The 13,698-nt window shown below is 40.2% G+C and overlaps 1 protein-coding gene and 1 pseudogene across 1 annotated transcript; both read left to right on the top strand.

The window, feature by feature from the left end:
• Nucleotides 1–653: 653 nt before the first annotated feature.
• On the top strand, nucleotides 654–2,640 carry LOC148810255 (uncharacterized; annotated as a pseudogene).
• An 8,887-nt stretch (nucleotides 2,641–11,527) lies between these two features.
• Nucleotides 11,528–12,223, top strand: LOC148810254 (uncharacterized). Its single transcript, XM_088909135.1, has one exon. The coding sequence runs from the start codon at nucleotides 11,528–11,530 to the stop codon at nucleotides 12,221–12,223; it is 696 nt and encodes a 231-aa protein (XP_088765261.1).
• The last annotated feature ends 1,475 nt before the right edge of the window (nucleotides 12,224–13,698 follow it).

Genomic DNA, 13,698 nt, shown 5'->3' with positions numbered 1-13,698 from the left:
TTCAGACAATGTGATTGAAAATGACAACATGCAGGTGTATATATTTCAATCCTAAATAAAGAAAAAGCTTCGAACTGAGTTTCACTAACTACATAGCCCAATCACAATATAAGTCGTGATTTAGTGGAGAAGATTTTGATATGACTAACAAATTTGTTTAATACTGCAGCTAAGTGGTAAGGAATCTGATGAGACCCCAAATGAAGAGGATAATTTTCATAATGACGACTTACAGGTGTGTAAATTACAATCCCAAAATAACAAAAAAAATGTTTCTCTAACTACACACCCCGAGTCACAATGCAAGTCATGCCATTATTAGAAAAAATGCTGTCATGATTGATAAATGTGTTGAACATTGCAGCTAATTGGAGAAGAATCTGATGAGACCCCAACTGATGAGGATGATTTTCATAATGACGACATACAGGTGTGTATATTCCAATCCTGAAATAATACAAGATCTTACGTGAGATAATAATATCATCGTCATCTCAACCTCCATCATAGTTCAGTTTGTGCTGCCAGCTACCAGTAATGCAGTATACCTTGTTAGGTGTTTTGTGTGGCCCCATCTGGACATCTCTATTATACTTGTTTATTTAGTTTGGTCTATGGACTGTTCTCTGCATGCAAGGATATAAAAGTCCGTCATGGCCCAACAGGAAAACTTGTTTGATGCCTCTTTCAATCCGGACAAAAAGATCTACACTGGGTCATATCTGACCATGGGTGCACTCCTAATACTTACAGTATGATGGCATTTATCTTGAGACAAATTGTCAATAGCAGCTACAAAAGATCTACTTGAGCTGTTAAAGTATATTGTGCCAGGATGTGTTCCAAAAACAAAATGGTTTCTAGACAAGCAGTTTTTTTATTTGAGTGACAAAGCCCAAGTGTCATGACTGTAGTCCCTCCCCCTTAAGGTTGCTCTGGCTCTTTCACTTCTGAGTTGATTTTGTGCACCTGCCCCCTGTTCCAGCCCACCTTAAAGCCAGACGCTCACTCTGTTCCGGGCTCTGCGTTGGTTCCTGTACCAGGCGACTCCAGAACCTGGAGCGCCTGGTCCCGTTCCCCCCCTCTTCCCCCCGACCCTCCACCGGATCCTGCTCCAGTTTTTAATTCCGTTTGTCTTAGTCTCAGATGGACCGCCCGGCTCTGGACATTTGTCTCGTCTTGGATTTCCCTTTGGACTCCCTTTTGGACAGTTTGCCTTGGATACACCCCCCAGAACACCTGCGCACCATGGACGCACCCCTGTTTTCATTCCTGACCCCTGCATGCTTTTTTCCCTGTGTGTTACACCAAGCCCACTACTACTGTCCTGAATGTCATCGTTGCCTTGGTGTTAATCCTGGTGCCCAGTGTGATGACTGTCAAATGAGATTTAATAAGGAAAGCCTACTGAAATTAGCCAGTTACTTCTTAGTCATGCCCCTCACAAATCAGCTCAGGTATTCATTCTGATATCAGTTCATACAAAGATCAGGAAGCACTTCCACTCCACAGAGATTAATACATTCTGTGGTTACAAAGAGCAGACGGAATTTACAGATGTTGCTGAGAACATTACAGTATCATTCAACTGTGATGGGTACCCTGTTTTCAAATCATCACACATTCCTATCTGGCCCATTTTGTGCACCATTAATGAGCTGTCTTTGATAGATGTAAAATGTTGTATTGCACACAGTATGGTTTGCCAGACATAAATCTAGAGTTGACACATATTTTACCCCTATTATCTCTGAGATGCAGAAGTTAGGTAGTGCTGGGTTTACTTAGGAAGACAGAAATGTTTTACTACATAGGAGCAGAGTAAAAGTCCAGGTATGTGTGTGTGATACAGTAGCACGAGCCATGGTTCAGAACTTTAAACAGTTAAATGGCACATTTGATTGTGGGATTTGCTATCACCAAGGTCAGATAGTTGCTAAAGGCAGGGGATTCACTAGGTTCACTGTCTAGAGGAGGAATCAGAATCGAGACACATGGAAGATACAATGGGCTGAACTGGTCCCAGAGAGGAATAATGGCCAAGCTGACACGAGTGTAAAAGGTCCAAGCCCCCTCGTTTTGGTACCATCATTTGATATAATCAGAGGCTTTGTACCAGACTACATGCACTCTGTATGTCTTGGGCCTGTCAGACAGTCTGTCAACCTCTGGTTTGATTCCAGCTATGCCAATTCACCCTTCCATCTGACACCTTCCACACGAACAGAAATAGATCAAAATATGTGTGGAATCCATCCTCCAAATGAGGTTCGTAGAAACCCAAGGCCTCTTTCAGACAGAAATCTTTGGAAAGCATCTGAATGGCGAGCTTTTCTTCTCCTGTATTCACCCATCATCTTGAGAAATTCTTTGCCCAGGCAATGTTGTAACCACTGGATGCTTCTTGTCTGCGCACTGTGTATACTTTTGTCCCAAACGGTCACTGATGAAGAGCTCAGTTGTGCTGAGTTGTGCCTTATACAGTTTGTAGCTCAGGTTACAGATCTTTATGGCACTGAACACTGCTCATATAACTGTCACTTACTAACACATCTCACACAAAGTGTCAGGGACTGGGGCCTCCTGTGGGCCAATTCAGCATCTGCATACGAGGATTTTTCAGTGCAACACAAGCTGTAGCATCACAAATTTTCAAGTATTTTTTTCCTCTCCAAAAAGTGCTTAGATTTGGAGAGTCAGTCCTACAAACTGCAAATGAGGATGTTAGGTGTTTTTTAGGTGGTTCTTGAGATGTTAAAAGTCATGATAACTTCTTATAATAATTATTATAATAGCACATTTTTATTAAAATTTTATGTAAATTTTATGTACAAATGTAATAGTCTGAAATGGAAGTAGGTCTTATTTTTTTTAAACCGATTTAAAATATATATTTTTATTTTAAGAACATAATTGTTATTTATGCTATATATGTAGTGTATACTTATTTATTTTTCTGCTACTTATATTTCCATGTTTGTTTGTGTGACAGAGGGATCTCTGTCACCGTCCGCAAACAGTACATTACACGACACTCATTATCCATCTTAAGTGACACACGATCTCGCATACACTTTCCTGTCGGCTAGCTAGCTCATGAGGGTGCACACTCGGGGCTTGGCTAGCAGTTTCCTATTTTCATACACGCAATACATTATCACCTTTTATTTCAAAATCAGCTTCTGTTACCTGAAGAGACACAAACACAAACTCTGTTTCTCTTTATTTGTACTTATCTGTGTGAGAGAGCACTCTGTCTGTTTGTTTGTCTCTTCCGTGTTGCTGTCCGACTTCCGGGTATGGTGGCCTCATGGGTCCAAACCCGATACCCGTTTTCAGCCCGGCTTTATAATGTCAACATGGAGTGGTGCATGTGCACATCTTCCGGTAAAGGAAGTACCATTTTTACAGGAGGTTAAAAATAAGTTAAATGTATTCAGGGTTGGTATTTTTCTTTTGTACATTCTGTTTACACTATTCTTTAAAAGAAAGAAGGAATTCCCATGTTAGGGAAATTAGTTTATCTGGGGTGAAATGCAGCTCCATAATTTTGTAACAGTGGTACAGTCCAAGGGGGCAGGGCTATATGGTACCTATTTAGGAGGGGGGGGAGAGATCTAACGGGGCTTAGTCTCGCTATCGCTACAGTGTGGAGCTGATAGGACCAACGTGTGGTAGAACTCCTGATCTCTTTCTTAGAGAAAGGGTTTGTTTTGTGTGTGTGTGTGTACTAGTTTCATTTTCATGTTTTTTTTTGTTTTGTTATATATAATTGTTTGTGGGGAGCATTGTCATAATATACTATCATCTTTGCAACTAAGTGCAATTGCGGCTGAGCCATCATTCGGTTTTAAAAGGACTCACTTGGGCACCACTCCTGCCCTCCCAGTGACATTTGGTGGCAGCAGTGGGATGGCTAGCCGCAAGACAGTGCAACCCTGGAAAAAATGGGCAGCACTGTGCTCACAAGAAAAGGCACTGCCACAGCTCAAAGCAGATGAGCCTTGGGACACTGTGGCCCCATAAGAGGAAGAAGAATGCTGTGAAGAGCTGGGAGCTCGACCTAGAGTCACCTCTCAACAAATAACAGGTGTGAGACATGCGTCCAAGACAAAACCTCAAGGGGAGATGGTGAGCCTTCTCCGAGACTTTCTGTCTGGGCAACAAAAGAGAGAGGAGGAATTGTTTGAAGAATTACGTGGACTTAAAACCTCCCTTCAGGAGATCTTAATTGTACCCAGGATTGTACCGGCATCGCAGGCTCAGGGAGCGACACCTGGAAACATGGAGACAGCAGAAAGTCCACGGCTTGCTCTTCCTACACCAGTACCACAACAACGCACTACAGTGATATCGGGTCGGGACCAGGGTCCACCAAGTTCAACCCCCAGGGCATGTTTCGTAAAGAGCCTAAGATGCCGCCCTACCAGCAAGGTGAGGACATTGAAAACTATCTCCTGCGATTTGAGCGCATGGCCAGAACCTGGAAGTGGCCAGAGGAGGAGTGGGCCTGTCGACTAGTGCCTCTGCTTACAGACAAGGCCTTGGAGGCTTACAGTACCATGGATGAGGACCGATCGTGTCCTCGAGCAAGAGGAGCAGAGTCAGGAGCTGGCGGGCAGCTTCCAGGAGTCGAGATTCCTGCTGCGAACCCAAGAGACTCGAGCACCTGACCCCAGGCAGAGCCCTCGGCTTCCCAAGAGAGGCCCAGGAGAAGAAGGCACTGCGCCGGGGGGAGAGAGCGGAGGAAGTTGCCTCCCCGGGACGTTCCTCGTCTCAAAAACCGGCGCTGCAGCGGCACCTGAAGGCTGAGATCCAGGGGCTTCAATAGAGACGTCCTCCAGCGTTGCATGGAACCCAGCTGCATGTTAGTCTTCTGCGTTGGGCTCTTATTCGGACATCCGTTAGACCGACATGAAAACTGAACAGCCGGACAACAGCCTGGGTCTGGCAGTTCTTTACGGAAGCCGTGTGTATAATAGCAAAAATAAACACGAAGATGTGGACATGTAGAAAAAATATGAATCTTCACCACATCCTGACTTGCTCTGTGTAAACAGTTTTATTTGTGTTGCACTGTTCATGTTTGTTATGTTGGTTCTGCAGCCGGGCTGAAGACCTTTGCTGATGGCTGTTTTGTCACTTTAAGAGACTTCGGTACAGTAGCTGGTGATGTCATCATCGCAAACCTCTCCGTCCATACCTTCTGAACTGTAGAGGTGAGCAATATTTTAGTTGCCCTGAAAACAAATGGATTTATAACCAATAGGACCTTATTAACATTCTACTGTGCAGGGGTATGTGTTCATTTGAGTACTGTAAGCATTATGTGTCTCCGTTACTCTGGTGTATTACATTGTAACGGTTCTTGGGGTTTCTACCCTCGCTGCTCCTGCCCTGCCTGGGCTCGAACCCGGGTCTCCAGCATCACACAACACAACGGCTCAGTGCCGGCTGAGCTGAAGGAGACCTCCCCCAGCCCGGGAGGCTGAGATCCCTGGTATACGCAGGGGCGTATTCCTTACACCGGCAACTACTGCTGCATGCTGTATTGTTGTGCATTTGATAAATACACCTTGATTGACTGATTGACAGAAGCCTGCAGGGGAAAGGCTGTCCCACTTCCAACCCACACCACCCCCTGACTGGGCACTGAAAAGTAAACACTGCTAATATAATCCAATCTATAACAAAGTGAAGTTTTTTTTAATCAAATCTTGGATTTTAAGTTTTAAATACAAATTACAGGCAAGACCTTGGATAGCAAATCTTTTTTACAGATCTCTTAAATTTTTTTTCTTTACTCCCTCCATCAAAATAAATGTCTACCTGGGTAGTTAACTTTCAGTATGTTGTCAACAAATGCCCAGTTCTGCTTCCCGTTGCTGAAAGCAAGAAGCAGAAAATAATTATATAAAACTAAAGCTTTCTGTGCAACAAGGTCTGATGTCTATGCAGGCAGAAATACTGAAAATCTGATGTTAGTCTGAAAGAGATATGAAAAAGCATTTGTAATATTCTTTTGTACAAAACCCTGTTTCAAGTCCTCTCTGCACTTGGGAGCCATCACTACTCAATATAAAGCAAAGTAATCTTTTTATTGCATTTCTTTAAAGAAATAATGATTTTTACAGCAATATTATTTGAAATGCAGTTGATAGAAATTTGTTTTTGTATTTGTTAATCAAAAACACACATCTTTCCCCAGAACTCAAAATATTTCAAATTACATTTTAATACGTGTTGATGTATTATTCCAGTGAAATATTTAAATCAGTATCCGATACAAAACGTATATTTAACAATATATTAAATTATTTACTCTTTGTATATTTACTAAAACAGGAACATTCCAACAATGTATAATTAAGAAATCACTATTAATTATAAAAACGTAACAGTTTAATCAAATTAACCATATCTCTATAACCTGTTTGCCCGGATCGTGGTCACTGGTGACCACGCCCGTCTCCCCAGATGCCACTTTTTTTTTAAATAAAAACGGAAGATAAACAACGTTTTTTTTAAACCGCTCCACAAATTTTCTCACATGCACGTATTCTCCAATATCATCACGGCAAAACCATAAAGTGTGTTTCCACAGATATGACAGTATAATGCAATAAACCAATAAATTAATGAACTAGCAGAATCCCAATAAAACCACCCGGCCAGCACAGCATGTCAATATCATACATTTTTACCAACAAAACCGCAAAAGCAAAAACCAGCAAATATATATATATATCCCATGTTTTTACCTTATTCTGAAGCATGATATATATCCAAAATAACCCAGACTAGTTTATCTCCAGAGCTGGAGACTAGTGAACGTTATTGATTACGTAGTAAATATTTGAAGAACGACCTCTAGAAATAAGGCGATCTGATTGGTAAAAACCGCTGTCATTCATTGTATTTTCAGCCATTCAGAGCCCTTAGGGGGTAAGACTTCCTCTAGAAGCTTCAGGCTGCATTCCACCTGCCTTGTAGCTGTCAATCATTAACTCAGAAGGGGTCATCAATCAGTTTTTTATCAGTTTCTTATCAGTGCTCCTTTTTTTCACACCAGAAGGCAATTCTGAGGTTTTTTTTCATTGCATAACAGCAGATAAAGGCTCTCTAGCAGCGTCTAAAGGTTTTTATAGCAATTGCAATAGTTATTATTCTTTTTTTCAATATTTTTGATTTTTTTTATTAATTTATTTATTTCATTCCTGGTCCAGTCTTCACAAAACATGATGTAGAATTTTTTTTTAATTGATCAATTTGTTCCAGATTTTTATCCAAGCTAGTAGTCACCTAGAACAAGGTTTTCAAATCATCCTAGGCCCTTTACATGCATATAGTTGAAAAAACTGACCTCTGAAGAGCAAAAAAACATTTTTGCCTGCTGTTTTTTTAGTTTTTTTTTCATATGTTTGTCTGCTGACATTAAGAAATATAAGAAATTTGACACTCAAAGCCAAGGGGGTTATTTTCAATTTAAGACCTGAACCACGGTCTTGCTATGTTCTGCTGCAGAGATATAACAAATGTTTAAGGAGGAGGAAATTCCAGGCGGAAACTGGCTAAATTTGTCAATGTTAATAACAGGATAAAGTGTTTTACTCATTAATGATATATCGAAGGAAAACGTTTCCCTTAATTCCTACCACTAGTAGCAATAATACAGTTCAAGCCTGTATTTATTTAGACAAAGAATAAGCAGCTCTGAAAAAGTCCTTTAGTTCACGTTTAATTTTAATTTTTTAAGTTAAAATATACTTTATTTTTAGTATCAGTTAAGCACCCGGAAGTAGATTACAAAATGTGTTTGTGTTGTTTGAAAGCTGCAGTATTTAAAGAAAAATGTTCGCTTTTGATGTTAATGCTTTTAAAAACTGCTTTTAAAATCCCGTTTAATTGCAGGTCGCGCTTTTTAAAACTGTGGTTTTGTAAAAGAACTGTAAAAAAGACAACCGTCACGTATTTAGAGAGAGATGCTTCATTTCTGAGGCGAGGAAAAACCTTCCACAAATAAACTGGGATCACTTCAGAAAAAAAACGTATGAAAATTCTCTAAATGAACTGTAAAATATTCCAAACTGAATAAAAAAATACTTTAAAATAAATATCTGGATGTGCGCTTAGAGTGAATTTAGTGGACGAATTAAAAAAAGGTTTCGGATTCAAACAGAATCCAGAATAAAAATACCGATCTGTCTCCAAGTAACCCAATTGTATATAAACATACTTTAAATTAGAAAAAATAACATGCTAAACGTGTTTGTGTCCTTTCTCCTAATCATCCCATTTTGTATCACAGTGAATGATACAACAATGATAACGAATGATAACGTTTAATTTGCATTCTTGCAAAACCTACAGTACGTTTTCCCCGTCTTTCAAAATTAAACGACCCTGGTGAAAAAGTGCATTTGATCGGACAAAATGAAAGTAAAAACCGTTCAAGTTAAATATGAATTTTTATTATATTAAAAAATACACATTACAAAATAAAAATGTTTCCAAAAATGTTATTTTAAAATTGGAACAAACTTCCCATAAGAAATTGTACCATGGTACATGTATGGTACCCTGGTATTTTTGACAGTACCATAGTACATGTACCATAGTACTTATACTGTATACCATGGTACTTTTAAGGTGCGGTGTGGTATGTTGAAACCTATTTTATCCTATGATGTTTTGACAGCAGTATGGTACAAGTGTGGTACTTTTAGGGGTACCGTGGTACATAACACTAGTTATTAAAATATAATTGATAGATAAATAGATACACAGACCTACTGTATTCATCCTGAAGAATTTGCAGAGAAAATAGAAAGCCAACATAAAATGTACAGGCTACTTAAAACATTTTAGGTTTTGTAATGAAACACACGATTCATTAACCGGTTAACTCCAAATGTATTAATACATGCATCAATACAGAATATGATCATAACAGTACAAATACAACAACAACAACAACAATAATAATGATTTCACAGCTGAAGTTAAAGGGAGCAGGGCATTTAAATGGAGACTGGCTCGTGTTCATGATGCTGGTTCTGCTGGCCCACACCACACTGTGTTTGGTGGTAGGAGGAGTTCGGGGATGTTGTTCCTGGAAAAGATCTGAAGTTAGGGGAGCCAGGAGGGATGAAATTAAATTGAAAGACACCATCTCAGGCAAATCTGAAATTACATTTGAGGGATAATTACAGTAAATTAATGTCACACTGGCCAAGTAAGTCCCAAATAATTGCTGGCATGTCAGGCTACAGAAGTATTCATCATAGCTCATTTTTAATCTGCTGATATGACCGTTTATGATGCTGAGCTCTGCCTTTAAATGGGTCACTAGGCTTTTTGGGGATGAAAGTGACATTGTGACATAGCTGTGCACCAGGGTCAAAATGACAATAGAGGCTATTGTTGTTTAACATAGTTGTTCTTCCTTGTTTAACTACAATTGTTCAGGTCACGCATTGACAACCAAATACAAGAAAATGATTGCATCTCAAATAAATAAAAGCTATACACCTATAAGGTACTGTAGATGTAGGCCTACCTAATTAAGTGGCCAGTGAGTGTAGGTTCAAGGTAGGTGTTTCTAATAAAGTGGTAGGTTAAGTTAATGTTAAGTGTTTTTTTGGAACTTGGCATACCTCAGTGGACTCATTGTTAAACACTTTTCTCTTCTTAATACGATGTCCTTTTCCGAATTTCTTTGACATCTCCTCTATACTTGTCAGCCTGTTCCTTATTTCAATGAGTTCAGCCTTGTCATCTGTATGAGATGACACTCTGTAACTCACTTAACCCTATACAATGAACCTTAGACTACTACTAAGGGGTCGCAGTCTAAAGTTAGAAGAAAGATTGAACTTTGTTAACATACCTTAGTACTAAAATCTACTGTATGGATACACTGTACATTCCTGAAGTTTTTAACTTACCTAGTGTTAATTATGTTGCTGGCATAATTGTAGTTTGTAGTTTGCTGATTTGTTAATAATTAGACATTTGTCTCAAACTGCAGCACAGTGAAGAGGACTCCGGCAGTGTGATTGGAAATGACAACATTCAGGTGGGTATATTTCAATCCTAAAAAAAGAAAAAGCTTTGAACTGAGTTTCACTAACTACATAGCCTGATCACAATATAAGTCGTGATTTAGTGGAGAAGATTTTGATGTGCCTAACAAATTGGTTTAATATTGCAGCTAAGTGGTAGAAAATCTGATGAGACCCCAAATGAGGAGGAGGATTTTCATAATGACGACTTACAGGTGTGTAAATTACAATCCCAAAATAACAAAAAAAATGTTTCTCTAACTACACACCCCGAGTCACAATGCAAGTCATGCTATTATTAGAAAAAATGCTGTCATGATTGATAAATGTGTTGAACATTGCAGCTAATTGGAGAAGAATCTGATGAGACCCCAACTGATGAGGATGATTTTCATAATGACGACATACAGGTGTGTATATTCCAATCCTGAAATAACACAAGATCTCACGTGGGACAATAATATCATCGTCATCTCAACCTTCATCATAGTTCAGTTTGGGCTGCCCGCTACCAGTAATGCAGTATACCCTGTTAGGTGTTTTGTGTGACTCCATCTGGACATTTCTATTATACTTGTCTTTTTAGTGTGGTCTATAGACTGTTCTCTGCATGCAAGGATATAAATGTCCGTCATGTCCCAACAGGAACACCTGTTTGATGCCTCTTTCAATCCGGACAAAAAATCTACACTGGGTCATATCTGACCATGGGTACACTCCTAATACTTACAGTATGATGGCATTTATCTTGAGACAAACTGTCGACAGCAGCTACAAAAGATTTACTTGAGCTGTTAAAGTATATTGTGCCAGGATGTGTTCCGAAAACAAAATGGTTTCTAGACAAGCAGTTTTTTTATTTGAGTGACAAAGCCCAAGTGTCACGATTGTAGTCCCTCCCCCTTAAGGGCGCTCCGGTTCTTTCGCTTCTGAGTTGATTTTGTGCACCTGCCCCCTGTTCCAGCCCACCTTAACAGCCAGACGCTCACTCTGTTCCTGGCTCTGCATTGGTTCCTGTACCAGGCGAGTCCGGGACCTGGAGAGCCTGGTCCCATTCCCCTCTTGTTCCCCCCGACCCTCCACCGGATCCCGCTCTGGTTTTTAATCCCGTTTGTCTTCGTCTCAAATGGATCGCCCGGCTCTGGACATTTGCCTCGTCTTGGATTTCCCTTTGTTCTCCCTTTAGGTCAGTGTGCCTTGGACTCACCCCCCAGAACACCCGCACACCATGGACGCACCCCCGTTTTCATTCCTGTCCCCTGCATGCTTTTTTCCCTGTGTTTTCCTCACTCTTCCTGGATTGTGTCATCTGCATAGGGTCCTGAAAGACGGTTCATTACACCAAGACCACTACGTCATTGGACACTGCTCATATAACTGTCACTTACTAACACATCTCACACAAAGTGTCAGGGACTGGGGCCTCCTGTGGGCCAATTCAGCATTTGCTTACGAGGATGTAAATGGGAAACTTAAATCTTTTCAGTGGAACCCAAGCTGTAGGATCACAAATTTTTAAGTATTTTTTTGCTTTCCAAAAAGTGCTTAGATTTGGAGAGTCAGTCCTACAAACTGCAGATGAGGATGTTAGGTGTTTTTTCAAAGCTTTGACATGCCATGATATAGTCACAAAGTCAGGAAAGTACATTACTGATCATGTGGTCACATTAGGGAGTGGTACAAATAGGGAGCTGACTGCTAGTGAGAGGGTGGCATTACAAAACAATGAGACTCTTATTGGGTACCTTCAGTATCACAATGCTACTGTATATAAGCGTTGCATCATTTGCCAGATGCTGCTAACCACACAAGAGTATACACAGGGTTTTAAAAGAAATAATGCAGTCATAGCCACAAAAAAATCATTTGGTTTAGTTCAGTCTCTGGTTGTTTTTCTAAAGGAATGTGAGTGTGAACTTGACATGGAATGTTCTTGTCAAGAACTCTTAATATTCTTTTTACAACTCGCAAAAGATAGGAATCAGTTCACCATCTACAATTCAGACCTTAATACAAATGTTGCAAAATTCCTAATGCAAGTAAAGGCCACCAACAAGCTGTGTGCAATCTCATGGAAGGATTTTGATTCAAAATGCATTGTAATCGAATATAGACATCATATGTACTTAATGAAGATGCCAGTGTTTGAAATAGACTAAGTCATGATAACTTCTTATAATTATTATTAAAATAGCAAATTTTTATTAAAATTTTATGTACATTTTATGTACAAATGAAATAGTCTGAAATGGAAGTAGGTCTTATTTTTTTAAACAGATTTAAAATATATATTTTTATTTTAAGAACATAATTGTTATTTATGTTATATATGTAAGTGTATATATAGTGTGAGGGATCTCTGTCACAGTCCACAGACAGTACATTACACGACACTCATTATCCATCTTAAGTTACACACGATCTCGCATACACTTTCCTGTCGGCTAGCTAGCTCATGAGGGTGCACACTCGGGGCTTGGCTAGCAGTTTCCTATTTTCATACACGCAATACATTATCACCCCTTATTTCAAAATCAGTTTCTGTTACCTGAAGAGATAAAACACAAACTCTGTTTCTCTTTATTTGTACTTATCCGTGTGAGAGAGCGCTCTGTCAGTTTGTTTGTCTCTTCCGTGTTGCCGTCCGACTTCCAGGTATGGTGGCCTCAGGGGTCCAAACCCGATACCCGTTTTCAGCCTGGCTTTATAATGTCAACATGGAGTGGTGCATGTGCACATCTTCCGGTAAAGGAAGTACCATTTTTACAGGAGGTTAAAAATAAGTTAAATGTATTCAGGGTTGGTATTTTTCTTTTGTACATTCTGTTTACACTATTCTTTAAAAGAAAGAAGGAATTCCCATGTTAGGGAAATTAGTTTATCTGGGGTGAAATGCAGCTCCATAATTTTGTAACAGTGGTACAGTCCAAGGGGGCAGGGCTATATGGTACCTATTTAGGAGGGGGGAGAGATCTAACGGGGCTTAGTCTTGTTATCGCTACAGCGTGGAGCTGATAGGACCTAAGTGTGGTAGAACTCTCTTTCTTAGAGAAAGGGTTTGTTTTTAGTGTGTGTGTACTAGTTCCATTTTGTTGTTTTTTTTTGTTTTGCTATATATATTTGTTTGTGCGGAGCATTGTCATAATATACCATCCTCTTTGCACCTAAGTGCAATTGCGGCTGAGCCATCATTCGGTTTTAAAAGGACTCACTTGTGCACCCCTCCTGCCCTCCCGGTGACATTTGGTGGCAGCATTGGGATGGCTAGCTGCAAGACAGTGCGTCCCTGGAAAAAACGGGCAGCACTGTGTTCACAAGCAAAGGCACTGCCACAGCTCAAAGCAGATGAGCCTTGGGACACGGTGGCCTCATCAGAGGAAGAAGAATGCTGTGAAGAGCTGGAAGCTCGACCTAGAGTCACCTCTCAACAAATAACAGGTGTGAGACATGCGTCCAAGACAGAACCTCAAGGGGAGATGGTGAGCCTGCTCCGAGACTTTCTGTCTGGGCAACAAAAGAGAGAGGAGGAATTGTTTGAAGAATTACGTGGACTTAAAACCTCCCTTCAGGAGATCTTAATTGCACCCAGGATTGTACCGGCATCGCAGGCTCAGGGAGCAACACCTGAAAACAT

This window comes from Atractosteus spatula, unplaced genomic scaffold (assembly GCF_055471065.1).
Source record: "Atractosteus spatula isolate fAtrSpa1 unplaced genomic scaffold, fAtrSpa1.hap1 Scaffold_10, whole genome shotgun sequence".
NCBI classification, from domain to species: Eukaryota; Metazoa; Chordata; class Actinopteri; order Semionotiformes; family Lepisosteidae; genus Atractosteus; species Atractosteus spatula.
The sequence above is the reverse complement of the archived record's forward strand: the minus strand, read 5'-3'. Positions and strand labels throughout refer to the sequence as shown.